Source organism: Falco naumanni, chromosome 2, assembly GCF_017639655.2.
Source record: "Falco naumanni isolate bFalNau1 chromosome 2, bFalNau1.pat, whole genome shotgun sequence".
Classification (NCBI taxonomy): Eukaryota; Metazoa; Chordata; class Aves; order Falconiformes; family Falconidae; genus Falco; species Falco naumanni.
In genome coordinates this window covers 23,609,005-23,629,362 of record NC_054055.1, presented here as the reverse complement: position 1 = coordinate 23,629,362, position 20,358 = coordinate 23,609,005, and the positions used below count along the sequence as shown (strand labels likewise).

Genomic DNA, 20,358 nt, shown 5'->3' with positions numbered 1-20,358 from the left:
GGGCAGAAAAACAAGTGATAAATGAAAAGCCTGGCTCTTGAAGATGTTTGGAGAGAAAAGGAGCAAAATACAAACATTGTATGTTGGAAGGATATTAGCATACCAACCTGAAGTCTTCAACACCTCAGAAATATAGAATGCCTTCAACAGATGAAGCAGAAAATAGTTGACATCAACCTAAAACCATTTATTGTCAAAACATTTGAAAATCCATCTGGAGTATAAAATTATACATTATGTTGGACATTTTGCAATTAATTAGGGGAAACATGCAGTTTTGGTCTAGCCTTTGAAGATACCATTAGAGCTGACATGCTGATTTATTAAAATAGTAGACATATATAAAACTAGTCCTGTTGCCTCTTCTGTGTAGTAGTATATATATCTAAACAACCTTTGAGAAATCTAGAATTATTTTTGTTGTCATTTGCTGTAAGAAAGTTTAGCGATATTAACAGTTAAACCAGCTGTTACTCTTTATTTCACGGATAACTTTTTTAGCAGTAGGGCTGAACTCCCACTGCTTTGATCCATGGAAGAAGTAGAATAAACCTGGAAATAAAAAAAGTAAAGCGTTATGTTATGGATACAAGAAAAAGCTTCATTCTGACAAAGCAGGGAACATCATCTTTTTACACACAGGAGAGCATCTCTTTAGTTCTGTCTTTTGCAGATTACAGCAGTAATGACATTCATCATAACTCCAGAACTCAGGTTTGTGACAAGTAAACCAATTTTACTTAAAAGCTCATTTCATTTACCTTTCTGTTCGAAAACAGCGTCGACCTTCTGGCTAATTCCTGGAAAGTCATCAACTGTCTGTCTAGGATAACCTTTCTCCATGGACTTGCTGTTTTCATCAAACCTAAATCACATGAAGGGAGAAATGTAATCTTACAGAGTTTGGACATCAGTTCTGCAAAGAATTAAGCAGCAGCTGAAAGGTGTCCACCATCTGTAGTTTGACTGACTTCACTGGGGTTACAGAGAGTAAAGTTATCTACTCGCACAAATGTCTGCGGGATGCTGGCCATCACATTTTCCATGAGGAGGCTGCTGGTTTGCTGATTAAGGTAGGCAGAGCTCCAAAGAAGCATCTGGAGTGAGAAAAAATGAAGTAAGACCCACAGTTTTGACAGCACTGGCGGGATTTACACGATAGCAGTGTGACAGGCAGCACGTGGAAACTGGCCAGATTGATTCCTGCTATAGTGGCTGTAATTTGTTTCATGCAGCATTTGTTGCATGAATTTTAAACTCCTCTTAGATGTTGACATGATACTGTACATAACTCTCTACCAGCTGACAGATTTAGATGGAGGAAAGGAAGATGACTTATTTCTAGTAACTGAGACAGGACAATTTTTATGTGATGGGGCTGAATGTGGGGGCTGAAAGAAGGATCTAAATGGTTCTTCAAGATTTGACGAACCCTCCCAGGAAAAAAAACAAGCAAACAAGCAAGCCTTTGTTTTACTTCTCCTTGGATACCAGAAATACTTTTTACAGGCACATGAGACTGAGAGGATGAGTTATTAAGTAAGAAATCCATGCTGTGGTTTTCTTGCATGCCTTTGCCTTGTGACCAAAGCAATGCAAAATATTGTAAATACTCTTTCCAAAACTATCAAAACCAAAGGACAGGAAGTGACATGCAGCTCTAAATCCGGCTGACACTATGTCTCACTGAGGAACCCCACAACTGGTCACAAGAAAGTCTGTTTGAACCATGCATGTTCCTGGTTGCTGGCAGAAGTCCTTTGCAGCAGTTGTGCATGCACACAAGAGGAATCTATCAGCTTCCCGAAGCTGACTTTTTGCTTCTGTTTGCTGGTATTTGGGAATCAGGAATCACTCATGCCAGCTTGGCAATAGGATTTAGAAGGAGCATGTTGCAAATTCAGTGTTGATCACCAAAAAAAGGGAAATGAACTATCAGTTCTATCTCTCTGAAAGAGACAAAATAATCCAGGACTTTCCAGAAATCAGAGAAATGCTGCACAAGCCATCCCAGCCAACCTTCTGTTGAAGTAGGTTAGCTTTCAGATCTTTATTTTCTAGAGTTTTATCTATTTTATTCATAAAAATACTCTACATACTGGAACTTTTTCAATTTCCAGGCACAATGCATCCAAATGGGTCCATATCTTAAATGTGCATTTCAGGACACCCTTAAGCTCTCAAAACTCAAAGCTATACTCTTCTCCCTGTGCAGGAGTCAAAGAAACATTTTAATGAAAAGCAGTATTACTGTAGTGACCCAGTTACATATAGTTCGCTAAAGGTCTACATTCTCTTTTAGCACTAGACAATTTTAATTGTATTCAGATTATATTGGAGTCAATCATAAGAAAACATTTGTCAGTTCTTACCTCCAGTACTTGTCACCTATGAAAAAGTCTGTCTTCCCTGTGTTTCTATTACAAACAGCTGCATCAATTTTTTTGACACCTTTAGGGAGGCCCAGTGCGTTGATATTCTTTGGATAACCAAGTAACACCTGATATCCACTGATAACCCAGAATTTATTGCCTGTTAAAAAAAAAAGAATTTGTTTCACCAGTGATTTTCAGACACTAAAAGAAAAAAAATGTGCTCCTTTAGTGCAGGTTGCAGGAAAATTAGAATAAACATCCTCAGTTTTATTTATTTATTTCTTTATTTGAAAAGTTAATTTTATGCATGTATAGCTACCCTACCTTTCTCCCATCTTCTCACAAAATTAAAGGTAAGAAAAAAATTAAAGAAAATCTCATACTTAACCTTTGAAAAATAGGATCTGATCTTTCATGTTCTCATATGCAGCTTCAATACCAGGTGGCAGAGTTGGCCAGAAGGTAGAAATTAATTCACGTTCAACTTCTGAGTTATCAGGATAGACTCGCCATAAGTGCCTGATTTAAATATGAAACAGTTTTTGTAGTAAACAACAAACCACACACATTTCTGTATATGCACAGGAATGTGAACAACGTTGTGACTTACAAGCTTTCTTGTCTGGAGCTACCTGGGTAGATGTGTCAGAAAGGAAAATACTCCCATCAGTGGGAAGTGAGGTTTATTCTGGCTTTCTGGAATTACCCTTCCCATCAGTACTGATTGATTAGTGGGATCAGCTACAGGCAGCTGAAAAATTCAGGTTGTTCCTATGCCATAAAGTAAGAATGTTATAGGGTCCTAGATGAGCCTGACTGTAAGTTATTCCCTGGATGACTGACTTACCCTGGTGACTTTGGGCTTGCATAGGTCACCATAGGAGGAGAGATTGGCCCATCTATATGGTAGAACATACTAATTTCTTAGGAAGTGGTTGCAGCATTTAGTCATTTTACTATTTGGTGTAACCATCTATACATTTGGGAATATTTATTGGGACTGAGATGTTTTCTGGAGAAAAATGAAGCATGTTTTTTCAGGGGATGCTGGAAAAATATTAATATAACTTGTATCTGCTGAAAGCTTTCTTTCCGTGAACTGAAACCTATCCATTTGTCTCATTGTAAATCCCATAATCATAATCATGTGAACCAGCAAAGTATTCAGTCTTTGTAGAAATCAAGAAAAAATAAACTTTGCAGAGAAAAATGTCATATCAATATTTACCTGCCCTTTAGAAAAATGACTTCTCGTCGGAGTGTAGTTGCAGCATCAAAAGACATCTGGGAGCCACAGGTTTTAGGTGGGGTAGGGGTGGCTGGCCTTTTGTCTGGAGCATTTGGTGGATATCCTAAGTTTTAGAAAGAATACACCAAATTTATAGAAACACTAATATTTTCACATATAAATGCTTTTTTTCATATTATGAGAATACAATTATTTTTATGGTAAAACTTTGTGAAAGAGATTATTTCTCTCCTCCTCTTTTTAAAGCCATGGATTTTACTCACCATAAATGGACTGAATGGCACTTATATCATCTGGAGAGAGCGGAAATTCACTGGGACTGATGTAGGCATAATTGGGGAACATCAAAGCCCTCTGGTCATTAGAATGGGAAAGACCCAGGGCATGGCCAAACTCATGAGCAGCAACAAGGAACAAGTTGAACCCTTAAAAAATGGATAGAGAGATCAGTCTAATTTTGGTCTGCAAATGGCTGATATGAGCACAGCGGGGCTATTGCTCAGCGACAGTTTTCGTACAATACATTGGCATTCACTACAGTATGTATATATGTAAATGTATTTTTTGTAAAGGATAAGGTAGTGTTCTTCCCCCACTAGAAGGGAGTGACTTTTGGCCCTCGTTCCTGCTATTCTTTCTGTTAGCTACTGAAAGTATGTGTGTGGCATGAGTAGATGTCTGGGGGTGAATGTGGGTGCAGCTCTGAGGAATGTTCTGGCAGGGTTTCCCAGCTGAGCTAGAGCAGGTTAGGTAGTGAGTCAGATCACACTAACAGCTCTCCAGGGCAAGGATAGGACCATGTACTCCGTGCTCATTTGAGGTACCAAAGTGTCAGTCTGTGTGTCACCCTCCTTCCTACAAACCTGAGAAAGAAAGATGAAATCATGAATAGACAAGGAAAAATATCAGGTTAACAGAACGACTTACCATTTTATCATTAGGACTTCATAGCCCTTATATCTTTTTAAAATATTATGCTCATGCATGCTTAATCCCAGCGAAATGTGCTAACACGTTAAATTGAAAAAAAATGGAATTCCTTCGAAATGCATCCCTCCAAGTAACACACCTTTCTAAATTAGGGAAGAATGATTATCTGCCCTGCAGCCCAGGAGCTAGCAGCATCAACAGACTTAGTGAGGATCACAAATCCGTGGCAGAGCAGAGGACTGGTCATCAATTGCCCAAGAAAGGCTAGCTGGAGCCAAGATAACTGTTTCTCAAAAAAACCAAACAAAGCATCATCTTTTCCACACGTATATCCAGTCCTCTCTCACGTGTCTTCTGAGCTCTCCAACAAATTCTGCAATGCCTGGCTGCTGGAGTCACGATGTTAAGGAACAGCAGCAAAACAGGTTGACCCATTCAGTCCCAGTGTGAGGAAAACACTGCACTTTATCAGTATGACATGTCCACCCCTCATCCTTCCCAGCACAATAAACCCACAGCTCTCCTCCTTGTGCAGTGCTCTTACAGCACCTCGTGTTTGTTAGCTCCTTGCTTGTCCTGCAGTGTGACTTCGATTCTCCTGTGGCAGCTATCCTCTGCAGTTTTCCATCCCCAAACTGAATGAGATAAGGCTCTAGAGCACAACAGGGTAGCGTGCCCTTGTACTGACAGATCTGTCAGAGGCAGTAGGTGCTGCATGGCCAGCCTGAAGGTTGAGGGGAGGGGATCGAGGGGAGCAGACGGGTCCCAGCCAGATAGGTAAGCACTCAGCATTCCCCTCTGTTCTGGCGTGGTGGCACACACCTGTAGACAGCTCTACACACTGCCCGTGGGTGGCCTGAACAGCACGTTCAAACTCCCAGCTGCTGGCAGGTGACTGAAATTGCTTGGAGAACACTTTCATGTATAAGCCCATCCTAGCTTGAATGCAGAGTAAAGCTAAGATATAACAGCCTAGTTGGATCTGTCTTGGTATTATTAATGAAATATATTCATTATCACTGGCGTCTGTAATTTTTTTTAGGTGGTGGGGCTGCTACAAGGCACGGTGTGCTTCCCCTGCAGTGTGTGGTGGTGCCAGGCTTGGTGCCGGCATGTGCACCGTGAGAGGCAGCAGTTAGAAAGTTTTTGCCATGGGTTGTGAAACTCTGGTGGGCACGGACCCTACCAGCCCCCAGGGAAGAGTGGCCCATGCCTGTACCGTTCGTATTGGAAAAGGGTTGTCCCATTGGTATCTTTACCAGTATTAAATAAGAACCGGAGTACATCAGGGTGATTTTATGTCAGCGTCATCGTGAGTATCCCAGCTGGAGGATGGCCTGTAACATCCTCACACTGCTCTTATGGTTAATGCTGTGATTCATCTCAGTCTATTCCTTCACTGAAATAAAATCAGAAAGGAATTTAACCATCTGCATAACACTTCAGAAACCTTTTTTTACCTACCCACTGAGCCTGTGGTCCAGTCTTCATCCTCATCAAAGTGTGCATCACCACCAAAACCATTGCCAGGTGGAAAGGCATGAGCGAGGACACCAAGGGGGCCATCAAAATAACGAGGGCAACGTCCATGAGCTAAATAATATGATGTTGAAACAACATTGAGTTTATGCCATGACTATTGGAAAATCTTTAAATTAATCTTACCATTAGTATGCAGCCAGTGTATTACCTTTGGTCCCAAAAGCAATCATTATATCTGCTATTCCCTCGTGAATACGATTGAAAATCAGCGGGGTGACAGTGCTCCACACTTTAAATGCCTTCTGAATTGCTTTATCCACATCCTCTTTGCTCATATCTGGCGTGTGGTTCACAATTCTACAGTTACGAGGGTTCAAGTAATAATATTTAGTGTTTGCAGAAAGAATTTCTCTAATATTAAGATGATGAACAAAGAGGTATAAGAAGCAATTTAACCTGTAATCCAATAGCTCCCAAGATTCATCTTGGACTGAGTAAGTTTGAGGAATGCAATAACTGTCCAACAGGTCTTTTTCATAATAATAATAGTTGTGTGTACACAGTATCGGTTTTTCTCCAAATGGCCCTTAGCCAGAAGATTGTCTTTTGAGCATGAGGAAAGGCATCTCCTCAGATTTCTGTGACTGCTAAACTGTTGGTCTTAGCATGTTTTGAGGATAACAGGGTTTGTACAGGGTGCAATTGATATTTCTGTTTGGCTTACAGAATATTTGTCAGAAGTGATACATAACAGGCAAAATACTGTGGTTGACTCAGAAAATAAAAAATACCAAGCCTGACTCTCAGAAATTCCTCTCAGGAATATGTATAGCTAACAGCTGGGGAAAGAGAAACATTTTTATATTCCCAACTGGAAACAATTGCTATAAAGTTATACCTAAATATAACAGATGTGGATATTCACAAACCCCAAATTTAAACTCAAAAAGTAATTATTGAAATACTACCTGTACGTCAGCTTGGTTTTTTTCCATCCTGGAAGAGTAACACCATAGAGACCCACATCAGGAACTCCACACCTGGGTTTCTTCATCATTTCCAATGTCTCAGTATCTGGTTTTCCAGTCACTTTCAAACCAAAAAATTGTTGCATTTTCTGCAGTTTTTCAGCTGTGGATTCAGCATTTATTTTCCATCCAAGCTGATTTGGATCTGGCTCAGCAGCATAGAATTTATTTAAATAGTCCTAGTGAAAAAATAAAGCAAACACATTTCACATTTTGATCTGTTTCTTAAACAAATACCTTAGGACTGATTTGGTTCATGTACTTTGCTGGCAAAACCATCTGCCTGTGATTCTGAAGCACAACAGATGTTTTCCTGAGGATCATAGCTAAACAGAAACAGACAACGTTGTCCCTGACACTTATTTACTTGGCATTTCCAATTTATACAGATTCATCCCACTTTAGTAAAGTTTGTGCAACAGAGTTCTGTGTAACAGTGTTGTCTGAGAAAGACAGCAAGCTGCCTTGTAGCTGAAACACACAGATAATGTCTAAGAAGAGAGGGCTCAATAGATCTCAGGTACGGGCTGGGCAGTTACCTGCACAAGCTTTGCATCTTCTTGGTTGTCTTTCTCTGGGTGGACAGGAAGGGCATTAGAAACAGCTGCACATGCTAAAAGCAAAAGTGGAAGATCCTTCATTCTCACTTTCGCCTCTGTCCTGGTAGGAGAGCAGTCCGCTTTCTTCTCCATGTGCATCCTTTCTCGCATCCCAGTCCCTATGGCTATGGGTGCTTTGTAGAGTCAGCTGTAGACTGACTCAGGGTGTGTCACGCTCCGAATTCCTCCACGCATCCTATAACACTGTGCTGGCTGACACTATCAAATTTAATTAAAAGCATCTGATTTCACAGACATCTGAAGTCAGTTAGTATTTGAATACTCCTAAGCTGCTTGGCTACCATTTCAAAACTGGAAAACTGGCACTCACTTTTAGTTATTTTACACTGAATTTTAGTGAACCTGTGCAATTTAATGCCAGATGAAATGGTGGGCAAATGCAAAACCTTTTAAGTTGCCCTGACCCAGCTGTGTGAAATGGGGCCATGAAATGTAGGGACTCTTAACCATTTTCAGCCTAGAAAATGGGAGTCATGCACCAGATGTGAATCTCATCCAAAAAATTAAAACTCTTGGAGAAATTGCCGTAAACAGGAAGTTTTCTTTTTAAATTGATTAATAGTGAGACTGGGTGTTTTGGAAAATGGATGAAAATTCCAAATCCCTCCCCACCACTTCCCTGAAACCTTTTTAAAAGGTGTGTTTCTTCTAAGTTATACTAGTGGAATCCAAGATACACATAAATGAAAAAGATTTTACCCTACAAATCGAGCCTAAAGGGTGTGAATAGTCTTGTATCTGTGTCTATTTTTACCTAATCTATCTATCTATCTATTTATCTATCTATCCATCATCTACCTATCTGCCATTTCATTACAAAAGGTTTCTTCAGTTTAACCACATTAGCCACAGGGGATATGATTATTTCCTGTCTTAAGTAATTCAGAATAAAGGAAGTTTCAAAAGTCATACAAGTTGTGACATATTATGGGATTTCACCCTGTGCTGGCCAAGCACCTTCCTCTTCTGCTGGCACCTCAGAGGAGCTCTGACAGCATGTACTCAACTTTTACAAAACAATTGTAAGGAATACCCTTATGTCTGACTGAGGCTTTTTTAGAAAATCCTTGCTTTCATGTTTTTGGCTTTTTTGCTGTCACTTGCGGCCAGCTTTTCTCCAGCTGGAGGCATTAATGATGGATTTTGTAGCCCAAATTTCACAATGTAGCCTTGTTAGTTAAACTTGTTTGTTAACAGCATTTCTCAGCTACCACAAAAAAAACCAAACCAAACCCTTCCCTTAATTTGCTTTTATTGTCATTGTACTGTAAGGTAAGAGACCCATGAGGCCTGGATCTCATTCAGTTCTGTAGTTGAGGTACAAACGGTGACAATGAATTTTCTGAGGTGGAAAGCTCAACTGAACTGATAATGGAAACGACCCGTGTGTTTATTCAGAAGTACAGACTTTCTCTTTTGAGATCTATCTGATGTTTTCAAATGGATATATTTATTTGTTTCGAAGGTTTTAAAGCTAGAAGGAATAACCATGGTGCTATCACCTTACTTAATGTGCATGGTATAGGTCACAAAAGACAAAGCCCTGTTCAGTGGCTTTTGCACCAAACATATTTTCCAATGGCACTAGAACATATTTCTGGAACAGGTTTTGGCTGATATGAATATAATTTTGTAAAAAAATCAAGGCAGCTCTATAAGCAGATTCAATATGCGCTGGGAGAAGTGGTTATCTTTATTCCCACTGTGGTTGGCATCAGATCCCCACAGCTGTCTGCTCTGTGGTGGTGGAAGGATAGAGACAGTGAGAGCAGCTAGGTTAAGATTAGTTGCACCTAACTATTAATTAAGCATTCTTTTATAGAAGATGGAGAAATACATATCTATGGAGAGTTATTCAACCAGCTATTTTAGAAGAGGACAAACTGGCCTTTATAGGTGCTCTCTGTCTTTACTGAACACAGAGAAGCTTAAGCAACTAATTTAGACTATATTTCTAGTTTCAGCTAACAGCTCAAGCTACCTTAGTGCTGCTCAGAAGACATCTGAGTGACAGATGATGGAGGCCTATGACACTCAAAGCACTTCTATGGTTTTGCAACTTGACCACCTACACAACATAGCAGCTGGTTCCCAATACCCATAGGAGAGAGGCCTGAAGACATTTTTTTGCAAGCAATGTTTCACAAATGCACCAATAGCTGGCCTTGAGGTCTGGGAAAAGAAGAAGCTGTATAAGCAGCTGCTGGTTATGGTTTCCTAATGCTTGTTTTTGACACTGGTTGGAGTTGGTGGGTGTTGATTTACTTAGTGACTTTTTTTCTCATCCTATAATTTGTTTTATTTAGACTGCAGTGATGTGACTCATGCTTTACCCTGGAAAGGTCACTGCCTATCTTCATCACATCAGTAGTACCAAGTGATGCTACACAGAACATGACAGGAATCATCAATACTGATGCATCATGGTGATCTTAACACAATACCAGCAGGGATTCAGCTTTCCTAGGTGTTCACAGCATGGGTGTCTGCACGTGAGTTAACTGTCAGTTTGCATTATATCAACAGAAATCTAATCAATATGGTCAAATGACATCTAGAGAGCATTTGATCTGACCACACGTCAGAGGTAAACTCAGGATAATTTGTGCAGCTTTCAGAAGCCCGCCAAACATTTTGACCAGCACCATTGACTGCGATGAGACCCTAAGCTTGAGATCACATGAAAACACTTGGGCTGCAATTAAACCACATCAACAGTGATTTGTTATGCTTTTGAGACAGTCTAGTGAACCTGAGACATTGACACAGGCCTGGTGGCTGAGATCTAGGACCTACAGGGGACCTTTGGCTTCTAGACTGGTTGGAAGCTAACTGGGAACCTTCAGGCACCTTAATGGCACTAGATACCTGTTCAGGCAACTGAGTTGAGCCACTGCTTTGCAGGCTCAATCCTCCCATAGACTCAAAAAAGCTGAATCATTACTTAGCTTGAGTGAAAGCCATGGCATAACAGCGTGGTTCAAATACTGTATTTGACCCCTGGCAAACCTTTAGCAAAGGCTGCAGCCTGTGAGGGCAGGATTCAACCACCTGAACATAGGTGCCTAGAGACAGCGTTAGGCTCTGTGGGGCTTTGGGAAGTGCTGGTCTCCCAGAAATCCTGTTGCATCCCTGCATGGGTGGCTTGGATACCTGATAGCACCTCAAATGCAATAAACATTTATTTAGGGGAATGGATCTCTGCCTGGGCAAACGTGCTCAGTTAATAACGATACGAGCTACAAATACACACAAAACCAGTAACCAGACACTAGGGAGTGGTACGGTACTCTACTGTAGTACAGTAATTAGGAAATAGGAACTGTAAATTTATTAAAAAGGAGTAAGCAAATGACAGGTGATTGTGTGGACTGAACTGAAAAGAGCCAGATCCCAAATTACTGGAAGTAATATGTGCCTGCAGGCAGGTGAGAGCCGCCGGCACTAGATGTACCCTCCTCCTGACGGTGTGGCTGGGATGGAGCAACTGCCATGCTCATGCAGGCAAAGGAAAGAGTCACTCACATAAGCACAGGGAAGGTTTTCCACAAAGAAATCACTTCATTTTGCTGTCTCAGTCTTCCCGCTCAAGAGAAATCCACAAAGCAAAAAAATGTGCCAGGCAACTAAAAATCAGAGCTTCACAGGATACCAAAAGCTTGGTCTAAAAAATGCCATTATAAACTTAATCCTCCCTTTAACTTCTTAGTCTTCTATGGTTTTTAAATTACCCTTTAATTCTGTCTTTCCCCCAGAACATGGAAAGAAAGACCCCTTGTCTCCCATTTAACATTTTCTCTGCCCCATGAGTTCCCTCTACTATTTTCTTCTAGAGAGGGATTAGCATTCTTCTTTACATTCGAGGAGTTGTTCTGGCATTACTGTGAGATCTTCTGCTTTTACTTCATATCTGAAGGGAACATGTGAACTCCAATTTTTTAATTTTTTTTTTTTTAATGCATAATTGGTGTAGTAAGAAATATTATCTTTCCCTGTAAATCTCGTGTTATGTTTGTAGAACATCTCTGCTAAAACAACATAATCAACTTGGAATTATGTACTTCTAAAAGAAATTTTGGTTTCGTTGTCATTGGTAGCTCGGCAGCACTGGCTTACACAAGAAAATATGATTAAATAACACTGCTACTAATGCTTCAAATTAAAGAACCGATACCTAAATCACCTTGTGAGAACAGAATTCACATAAATCAATTTCTTCATTATGGTCTTTGATTTAATGTAATTTAATTTTATTTTTATGATCTCCCCCTCTGCCCCAGTTTTATAAAGAATATAATATATTCAATTTAATTTACAGTTATACAATTTCTTATCTTCGAATAGTATTTAGACTAATTTTTACTCCTGAATTTAATAAATGTAAGAATTACCAAGTCTGTTCTTTATTTACAAGGGATACAATTTAATAGGCTTCTAATACAGGGAGCTAAGTAGTTTAAAAAATTGAACAGACACATTTTTATAAGGTTATACATTCTTTTCTCAAAATGCTATTACTTCTATTACAGTAACCCGAAACCTTCTTCTTAAACAGGTCTAATAATAAAGAAAGTGTATGACAGAATATATTTCGTAATGGTCATATGGCTTCTAACATTACCAGCTGAGCTACAAAGACTAAAGAGAAAGTGGGTAACACTTTAAACACCATTTTAGTGGAGGATATTTGAAAAAATTGCAGTTAAGCTGGAAGTCAAGCAATCTTTTTCATGAATTTTTGCATCAGAAATATTTTTGGCCAGGAATTTTCATTTTTTTAAGTAAACTTCTTCACCCTGTAACCCAGTGAAATTAGGAGGGTTTTACTAATTGCTGGAGGAGTAAGTGCTTGAAAGAGCCTTGAGTAAAGAGTGGTTACCTGTGGTAGCAAAGGAGAGGTTTCAGTGATCTCAGAGGTCCTTTCTAATCTACATTTCCAGGCTTAAACCCAGTTCCTAAACATAAAAACATGAGAAATAACCTTGCCTACGCTTGCGAAGGCATACACCTTGGGGAGAAGGCTAAGAATGGAAGCTGGGGAAAGAGAAACAGAAAGTGGAAGTGTGATTTGCAGACTGATGCTAATGAGCCCCAACTGGCCTAATTACCCATAGGGTTTTCACCAGGGCTTGTGTGGGATGATAGAGTCAGCTGGATGCTCCTTTCTCTGGCTTTGGGAAAAAGGTCTGACATTTCCTGCCAGAATGTATATTTTAGTGTTTGGAAGCTAGACTTGACTCTTGATTATTACTGCAAGTAAGACACTAAGGACACAATGATACAACATAATATATTTGTAAACTTTAATTTAGCAAGTGAAATTGTCATAAATTATATAAATGTATTTTTTTTACAATAAATAATTCTTAAAACCATACTCCCACAGAATCTGGGCAGAAATACATTCTGACCTGATAGTCATGACATGCTGAAAAATTCAGTACATAAAAACATAGAGTGTGCATATGGAAAAATACTGCGATTAACAATTAAACCAGCTGATGCTCTTCATTTGTCCAACAATCCGTTTGGCACGAGGATCAAACTGGAACTGAGTTGTTCCATGGAAGAAGTAGACATAGCCTAGAAATAAAATTTAATCCAATTATACCTCATAGGTGACTCCTTTCCAGTATTTAGGGAAAAAAACCCAACATAGGCAACCCATATATACTTGCTATTTTTAATTACTTTCTCATTAAGGTTAATAACAGATTTTTTGAAAACAAATAATTCTATTTACAGAAGCCTAAATATTCAAGTAAACCCAGATAAAAGGTATGTTTTACTTACCGTTTTTCTGGAAAACAGCATCAACTCTGCCAATTTTTCCAAAGTCAGAGACTATTTTCCTGGGATAACCATGATCCATGGTTTTTTTGTTTTCATCGTATCTTAACACAAGAAATATCATTACAGTTTGTGAGGAAGCAGACAATATTTTGAAAGTCCAAAGCAAATTCATACACATATACAATTCCACTGTTACCAACAAGTCTTATAAAGATTAGCTAAAGTAGATTTTTGCTTCTTCCTATTATGTATAAAGGTTTTCACATTATGAGTGTCTTGAGATCTCAAAATTCTGCCTTTGGTAAAGTTTACAACAAGACTTTCAAAGACCTTGGCAATGCAGGCCAGGATTTATTCATGCATTTCTGGACTGTTCAGAGCCTTGGCCATCACTTGCACTTAAAATGAGTTTCTATTTCAAGGCATGGGATATCCAGTTCAGTATAAAAGCAAAATATAAAACTTGGGAGTAGAGGATGGTAGCACAGTCCTGAAGCATACCTGTGTGTCAGCTACGTGCTTCTTAAACAAAACTACTCTCTGAAATTTGTCATGAGCTACTCTTGAATTATAAATATGACCAACTGTACAACTGGAGAATATTTATAGTTTGTTGATAGAGAAATTAAATTAGAACACTTTTTATTAGCAGTTCATTTTTGTTTGAAATGTAAATGAAAAGTGGATGCTATCACAGCATCGCACAGGAAGGCAGCACTCTTGTGGAGAAAAAGTGAATAATTTACTAGAAAATCACTCTTATTGGGCAGATGTTTCATTCAGTTGCAATCAATTACATTGCTCCTACAGGAATCTAATATATGGCAAAAAAATCCTCTAGAAATGTTGACATTTCCTAGAAAATGCTTAAAATTTTTAAACTTTGAGAGATTTGAGTAATTTCTGGAATATACCTGGTTTAAACATTATTGCACTTGACTTTCATAGTATTACATGAGTCCTCAGGGACAAGTGAAAATAAACCTTCTATTAAATGAACATTGAATCTTACCTCCAGTATCTGTCAGCTACAAAGAAGTATGTTTTTCCTGTGGTTTCATCACTGTAAGCTGCATTAACTCTTTTAACAGTCTTCGGGAACCCCAAATGATAGATTGGTTTAGGATAGCCAGGTGCAATGTCGTATCCCCTGAGAAGCCAGTATTTACTCTCTGAAAAGCATAATTGCATTTCATTTGTTTTTGCTATTTGTAAACAGCATTTAATTGTGTTTTAGGTGGGTAGGAAACAATATATCGTAGATATCAGCATTATTCATTTCAGTTTCTTACTTTAGAAAATGGTTCTAATTCTTGCACTGGGGCTACATCATGAAGAGAGTGGAGATGTATTTGGTTTTATGAGTCAAACATTAGAATCATAAGGTGTATGGATAGCACTTTTCCAAGGTTTTATTTTCAAATGAATATGAAGTGTTTGTCTGGGTAACTACTTAGGGAGGGCTGGAGACTGATGAGTTAATCCACTGACACTGGGTTGGGATATTGAGTTTATTAATTGCCTGTAATATGCTATTTGATTATACAGCCATATACTACTTTGAAAATTAGACAATGTGCATTAAATTAAACCATTAAGAAGGGCATATGTCTAATGAAAACGCTTTCGTAATTTAAAAAGTAATGAACACATTCATGTATGATAATATATCATGTACTGTAACAGATGCATAATGAAGATATTTGAGACACTTAAAGCGTATTTCAGACCTTTAAAGAAAAAAAACTAATAGTTTTTTCAATTAGCAACTTTCCTTTCACAGTATGCCTTTCCACAGACATTTCCCCCCCCCCCCCCCCAAATATCACAAAATACTAATAAGCATATCAGTAACAGTAGTGTACAAATATCTGTATTTACCAACTCAATTTAGCAAAAGTCCCTCTGCATAAAGTGAAATGTTGTTACCTGAAGAGAACTAGACCTGGAGAAGGGAAGCTATTTCTATGTCTTGTTTTTTAGAGATTAACTATAACAGAGGGCAAGTTTCAGTATTAGGACCTCTGGAGATCCCTCAAACAATATAACTCTATGATCCTCTGGTTTAATTATTTGCAGATTTGTAATATTCTCTCTTTCACTGATCTTCCTTAAAAACCACTTTGACTTCCGTAATTGCATAGTTTGCAAAGGAGCAGGGAGTAACTGGTCAGAAAAAAGTGGAGAATTTCAGATTCCATTACCTTTGAAAAGTAAAACTTCATCTCTCTCCACGTTTTCATAAGCAGCTTGAATTCCTGCTGGTAAATTTGGCCAGAACAGTGAGATAAAATTGAGCTCCGCCTCTGCCCTCAAAGGATGTTTGCGCAGCATATATCTGTTTTAAACAAAAATTATGTAATGAAGTAGTTCCATTGTGATCGTAAGTGCAAAGTAATAATTATAGCTCCTGGAGCATAACAGGGAGGAGATGGGTACCTGGATGTGAACATATCCCTCCACTGAATGTGAAGAAAATCTTGAGTGACTGCACTCTTAACTTTAGCACCACAGTTACATGCTAAAAACCAGGCAAGATAAATATAAGCCCTTCTATTTCTCTGTAGGACAAGCAGGCTAAGATCTGGCTTCGGTAACCACCCAACAGGCATCTTTCTACATAACAGTGCTCTCAGTTCTGCCCCTGCTCTGGTATCGAGGAGCAGCAGAAGGGTTAGTGTGGGACCCACGGGCACATCGCCGGCGGACGTAGGAATGCTCTTGCTTTGCAACAGCAGCAGAATAGCTGGAAAACAATCTAAAAGCCCTCATTTCCTTCACTGCTCTTGTCAACCAGGGCTCTTAGGATTAATGGTTGGAGAGCTCTCACTTGTGTAAATAACATAACAATTTTCTAGTGCTTCTCTTTCTACTACATTCCAAAAAGGACACTTTTCCCTCATGGATTACAGATTTTTTAAAACTACTGAATATTTTAAGGAGATAGTATCTGTGCTTATTTTTGTTACCTGCCCTTGAAGAATATTATTTCTCCACGTAGGGTAGTAATAGCATCAAATGTCAAATTTGGGTCACAAGCTTGTGGAGTTCTGGGGCCTGTTGGCTGCACAGCAGCATTAGACTGTCCTATGGGAAGAATATTTTATCTTTTAGTATGGAGAAATATAAAGACAGTGTTTAGAAGATCTCTGAGGACACCAAGAAGCCTCTTTACAGAGAATGAGAAGGCATATGGTTTTAAACTAAGGGTCTGTCACTAAAAGAAGGCTTTTAATGTTGATAAAGCCATTTGTGTTCATCTTTTCCAAAATAAGTTTCTTTGCAGAACCAGACTTTAGCTGAAGTTAGGTTCTAGGAATTTTCCCTTTTGTTACCCATTGTTCAGCAACAGTTAAACTTCTCATTTTGGTGGAACAGGCATATTTTAAATGTATTCTTATTATTGTTTACCAGCCTCCCAAGTGGAAATGTTAAATATTTTTTTTTTCTTACCATAGATGGCTTGAATGCCATCAATGTCATCCTGAGGAAGAAGGAATTCACTGGGGTCCGTGTAGGAGTAAGTTGGATACATCAGTGCTCCAGGATCATTTGAATGTGACAGACCCAGCGAATGGCCAAGCTCATGGGCAATAACAATGAACAAATTGTATCCTGTAGGATAAAAATCACATGAACCAAGGTAAAATCTGTTTCAGTATTCAGCGCAATTGACTAAATGGAAAGTACTTATCCATCCTCCCAAAATACACTACAGGTACAAGACAGGCTGTAGGTAATGCTATCAACATCATGACTCAAAAATATTGTTACAGAAGAGCTATATGAGTACTTAAAGAATGTCTGGCTGTAGCTGTGGTCTCATTGTCCTTTCTCTAGTGCCCTTGTGTCTTAAACACAAACCCTGTTTCCCCTGCTATCACATGAACTGCTCAGATCAAGGACATGCCAGTGACACGTGGTGGTTCAGGCATCTAACAGAAAAAAAACCCACAACCTTCAAAAGAAGCACTGAGATGACAGTTTTGGTGATACTTGAATATGCCAGTTAGCACCAAACTTTGAAGTGCTAAGTTAAGGAAGATAAAGGATTTGACTTGAGAAGTTTACCACCAGATGTTCCTGTATCCAAGTTTTGGGTTTCATCTGAACAAGGAAAGTATTTTTAAGTGCTCACTTTGTTGCCATTATAGACCACTATGACCTAAAAGTCTCTTTTCTAAGAACTGATTCCTACAAATGACCAAAAGGAAAAAAAAAAAAAAAAAGAAAAAAAAAAAAGAGGAAAACAATTTAAAAGGACACATTCTGCCACTTTTGCTCACTTTTTGCCTGTGATCAGGCTCATGAACTAAGATTGTTTGAGGTGAGACTATATAAATGGATCTAGTTACAAAGTCCTTACCTCTTCCATCTTTTGTCCAGGCTTCCTCCTCATCAAGATGCACATCTCCACCAATGCCTTCACCAGGCTGGAAGGCATGAGCCAGCTGCCCATTGGGGCCATCAAAAGGAGAATTGTCATGGTGGTCTAAAATGAAAAGGGAAAAAATCAGTTAGTATCCTAAATTATTTCTATGATTGCACATGGCTATTTAATACATAAATATATCAGTTACCTCTGTAGGCAAAAGAGATCATTATATCTGCTTCTTTGTCATCAACCTTTTGGAACGTCAGTGGCGTCACATTGCTCCAGACACTGAGAGCTTTTTGGATTGCTGCATCTACATCAGCTTGTCTCATCTTTGGGGTGTAATTCAAAATCCTTAAAAGGAAACCAAATGTATTATATATTGTTAAGAATACAGAATTTTAGCTGAAAAATAGTAACTTGTGCAAAAGTCAGAAAACTTAGACATATCTTGCATGAATGAAAATTAATAATGTCTTCATTTTAGATACTGTCTTCTAGTGTGCCTGCCTTCGTACAGAAATCAATTAATCACTCTGGGTGTCTGTATATGGTGTAATGTACCTACTCCAGACCCCCCAAAGTTGGGATGCTAGATTTATATCTTTTTGTACCAGATTAGGAAAGGTTACCTGTATGTCAGATTATTTCTTTTCCATTTGGGATTCCCTGCTGTGAACACATATTGCCCTACATCAGGTATACCACATCTGGGTTTTTTCATCATCTCCAAAGTTTCAAGATCAGGTTTCCCAGTCACTTGCAGTCCAAAGAATTCCTGCATTTCCTTGAGCTTTTCAGAAAGGGCATTTTCATCCTTCCTTCTTAAATGAGGCTCATGACTCCTTTGAAGATTGTAGAAATTCTGTAGATAATTCTGAACCAAAAAAAAAAAAAAAAAAAGAGCATCATGACATACCAGCACTGTCTGCAGTCACACTTAAATTTTCTATGTAATCTTGAACTATTCCCATATCAACACCCCCTATGTTTACCAGGAGCATGAACAACCTATTTTCTCCAGGAACCGGTGTGAAGAGTGAGATATAATTTACAGTTTTCATAAAGTTTTCTGAATTTCTTGTTTCACTGATGGAATATATGAAGAAGTGCCTTTAAAATCTAATATTTACTATTAATAAGTAATTCCTCATTATTTATGGTGTCCAATTACTGTAACAGCAAACCTGGTCTCATTCAAGGGAATAAAGATTGGCAGTGAGACTCCACACAACCACGAATGCCAACAAAGCAGGTGGCTACTGCTACAGAGTCAGCACGTGAATCATGCCATTCATTTTTAGCTATGAAATATGATATTAGGAACTCAGGTCTTCCTACAAAATTTCATCAATTTTGTCTCAAGTAAATAGTGTTGCATCTATGTAAGTGTTGTATTTCTCATAGATGTCCCATTTTTTCAAAGTATTCTGTAAAAGTTCTATTCAGCAAAAAATTAAAATACATGCCTGCTTCAAGAAAATTTCCTGCCTTATGTTACTGAGAGTGATCATATCACAAGTTTCAAAGCACGTTCTGAAATGTAAATTGTTGCTGAGTGATTATTTCTGGACAGCCCCAGAGCCTTGCTGCCAGAACTTATGCTTCGGAAGTTTTGTTATTACTTTACTGACAACATCAGAAGTGAAGCTATGCAATATTCAAATGACTTTTGGGTAAATAAGTTCCACATAATTTTCACACATTTTCTAGATTGATAGGAAAAGCTTTCTCCTGAAACCCCTGCAAAATGTTACACCTTTAATTTCAAGCCATATTCTGTGAAAAGAATTGCAATTATAGTTCTCTCTCAGACTACCTTATGCTTCACTTAGAAATGCACTGAAAAATATTTACCTCTACAAGCTTTAGGGTTTTTCTTTCATCTTCTGCTTCTGGAGCCACAGGAAAAGCAAAGGAGATGGCCACATGTAGCAACAGGAACGAAAGCGTCTTCATCCTCGTCTAAGGCTGTCTGTCTCAGTTTCACTGTTGAGCTATTGAACATGCTTCTCAGGTCTGTTTATATAGCATAAATCAGTGACAGTCTGACTCATGCTGTATAATATCCTCTGATTAGTAAAAATGATGTGTAACAGTTTCATCATCAGGTAGTGACGCAATGTATTTAAGTAATGTAACTGTCCTTATTTTGCCTGAGCCGTCTGTTTTGGACGATGTTATAGTGTGTTTAATAAATAAGGAAATGCTTTTCTGGTAACATGGAGCTACATTTCATAGGATTTTTTTAATCATGAATTTAGAATATTTATGGCACAAAGTCTTGACAAACTGGAGAAAAAATAGGAAATAACATATAAGAGTAACAATATAACATTGTATTATAATTAATAATGTTATGCTATATGCATGATACTTATGTTTTAATATTTAAAACATACATCATATTATGTCATAATATGTGATAATAATATCTTTAAAAGACTACAAAGAACTGTTCTTATCTAGGAATAGATGGTATTATACTCCAGGAGGACTGTCATCA

At 38.4% G+C, this 20,358-nt stretch overlaps 2 protein-coding genes across 2 annotated transcripts; both read right to left on the bottom strand.

Moving 5' to 3' along the window:
• Positions 1–451: 451 nt before the first annotated feature.
• LOC121083480 (matrix metalloproteinase-27-like) lies at positions 452–7,705 on the bottom strand. Its single transcript, XM_040583949.1, has 10 exons — positions 7,604–7,705; positions 7,005–7,243; positions 6,245–6,393; positions 6,019–6,147; positions 3,888–4,049; positions 3,604–3,727; positions 2,764–2,894; positions 2,373–2,532; positions 762–865; positions 452–552 (listed from the first exon to the last, which is right to left on the bottom strand). Exons 1-10 carry the CDS (start codon positions 7,703–7,705, stop codon positions 452–454), a joined length of 1,401 nt encoding a protein of 466 aa, XP_040439883.1.
• Positions 7,706–13,025: 5,320 nt separating this feature from the next.
• On the bottom strand, positions 13,026–18,729 carry LOC121083408 (interstitial collagenase-like). The gene is made up of 9 exons (XM_040583792.1): positions 18,485–18,729; positions 18,058–18,206; positions 17,844–17,969; positions 16,931–17,092; positions 16,447–16,564; positions 15,682–15,815; positions 14,490–14,649; positions 13,478–13,578; positions 13,026–13,267 (listed from the first exon to the last, which is right to left on the bottom strand). Exons 1-9 carry the CDS (start codon positions 18,634–18,636, stop codon positions 13,167–13,169), a joined length of 1,203 nt encoding a protein of 400 aa, XP_040439726.1. The 5' UTR covers positions 18,637–18,729; the 3' UTR covers positions 13,026–13,166.
• Between the last annotated feature and the right edge of the window lie 1,629 nt (positions 18,730–20,358).

What these genes read in the sequence shown, in the direction of transcription:
- LOC121083480 (XM_040583949.1), bottom strand. Translation starts at nt 7,705, where the DNA reads ATGAAGGATCTTCCACTTTTGCTTTTAGCATGTGCAGCTGTTTCTAAT. An exon ending in AAAACCAAGCTGACGTACAG is followed by an intron (nt 6,394 to 7,004) that starts GTAGTATTTCAA and finishes TCGTAACTGTAG; the next exon opens with AATTGTGAACCACACGCCAG. An exon ending in GATTGCTTTTGGGACCAAAG is followed by an intron (nt 6,148 to 6,244) that starts GTAATACACTGG and finishes CATATTATTTAG; the next exon opens with CTCATGGACGTTGCCCTCGT.
- LOC121083408 (XM_040583792.1), bottom strand. Translation starts at nt 18,636, where the DNA reads ATGCAGGAATTCTTTGGACTGCAAGTGACTGGGAAACCTGATCTTGAA. An exon ending in ATAATATTCTTCAAGGGCAG is followed by an intron (nt 15,816 to 16,446) that starts GTAACAAAAATA and finishes TGTTTAAAACAG; the next exon opens with ATATATGCTGCGCAAACATC. An exon ending in TGAAGTTTTACTTTTCAAAG is followed by an intron (nt 14,650 to 15,681) that starts GTAATGGAATCT and finishes TATGCTTTTCAG; the next exon opens with AGAGTAAATACTGGCTTCTC.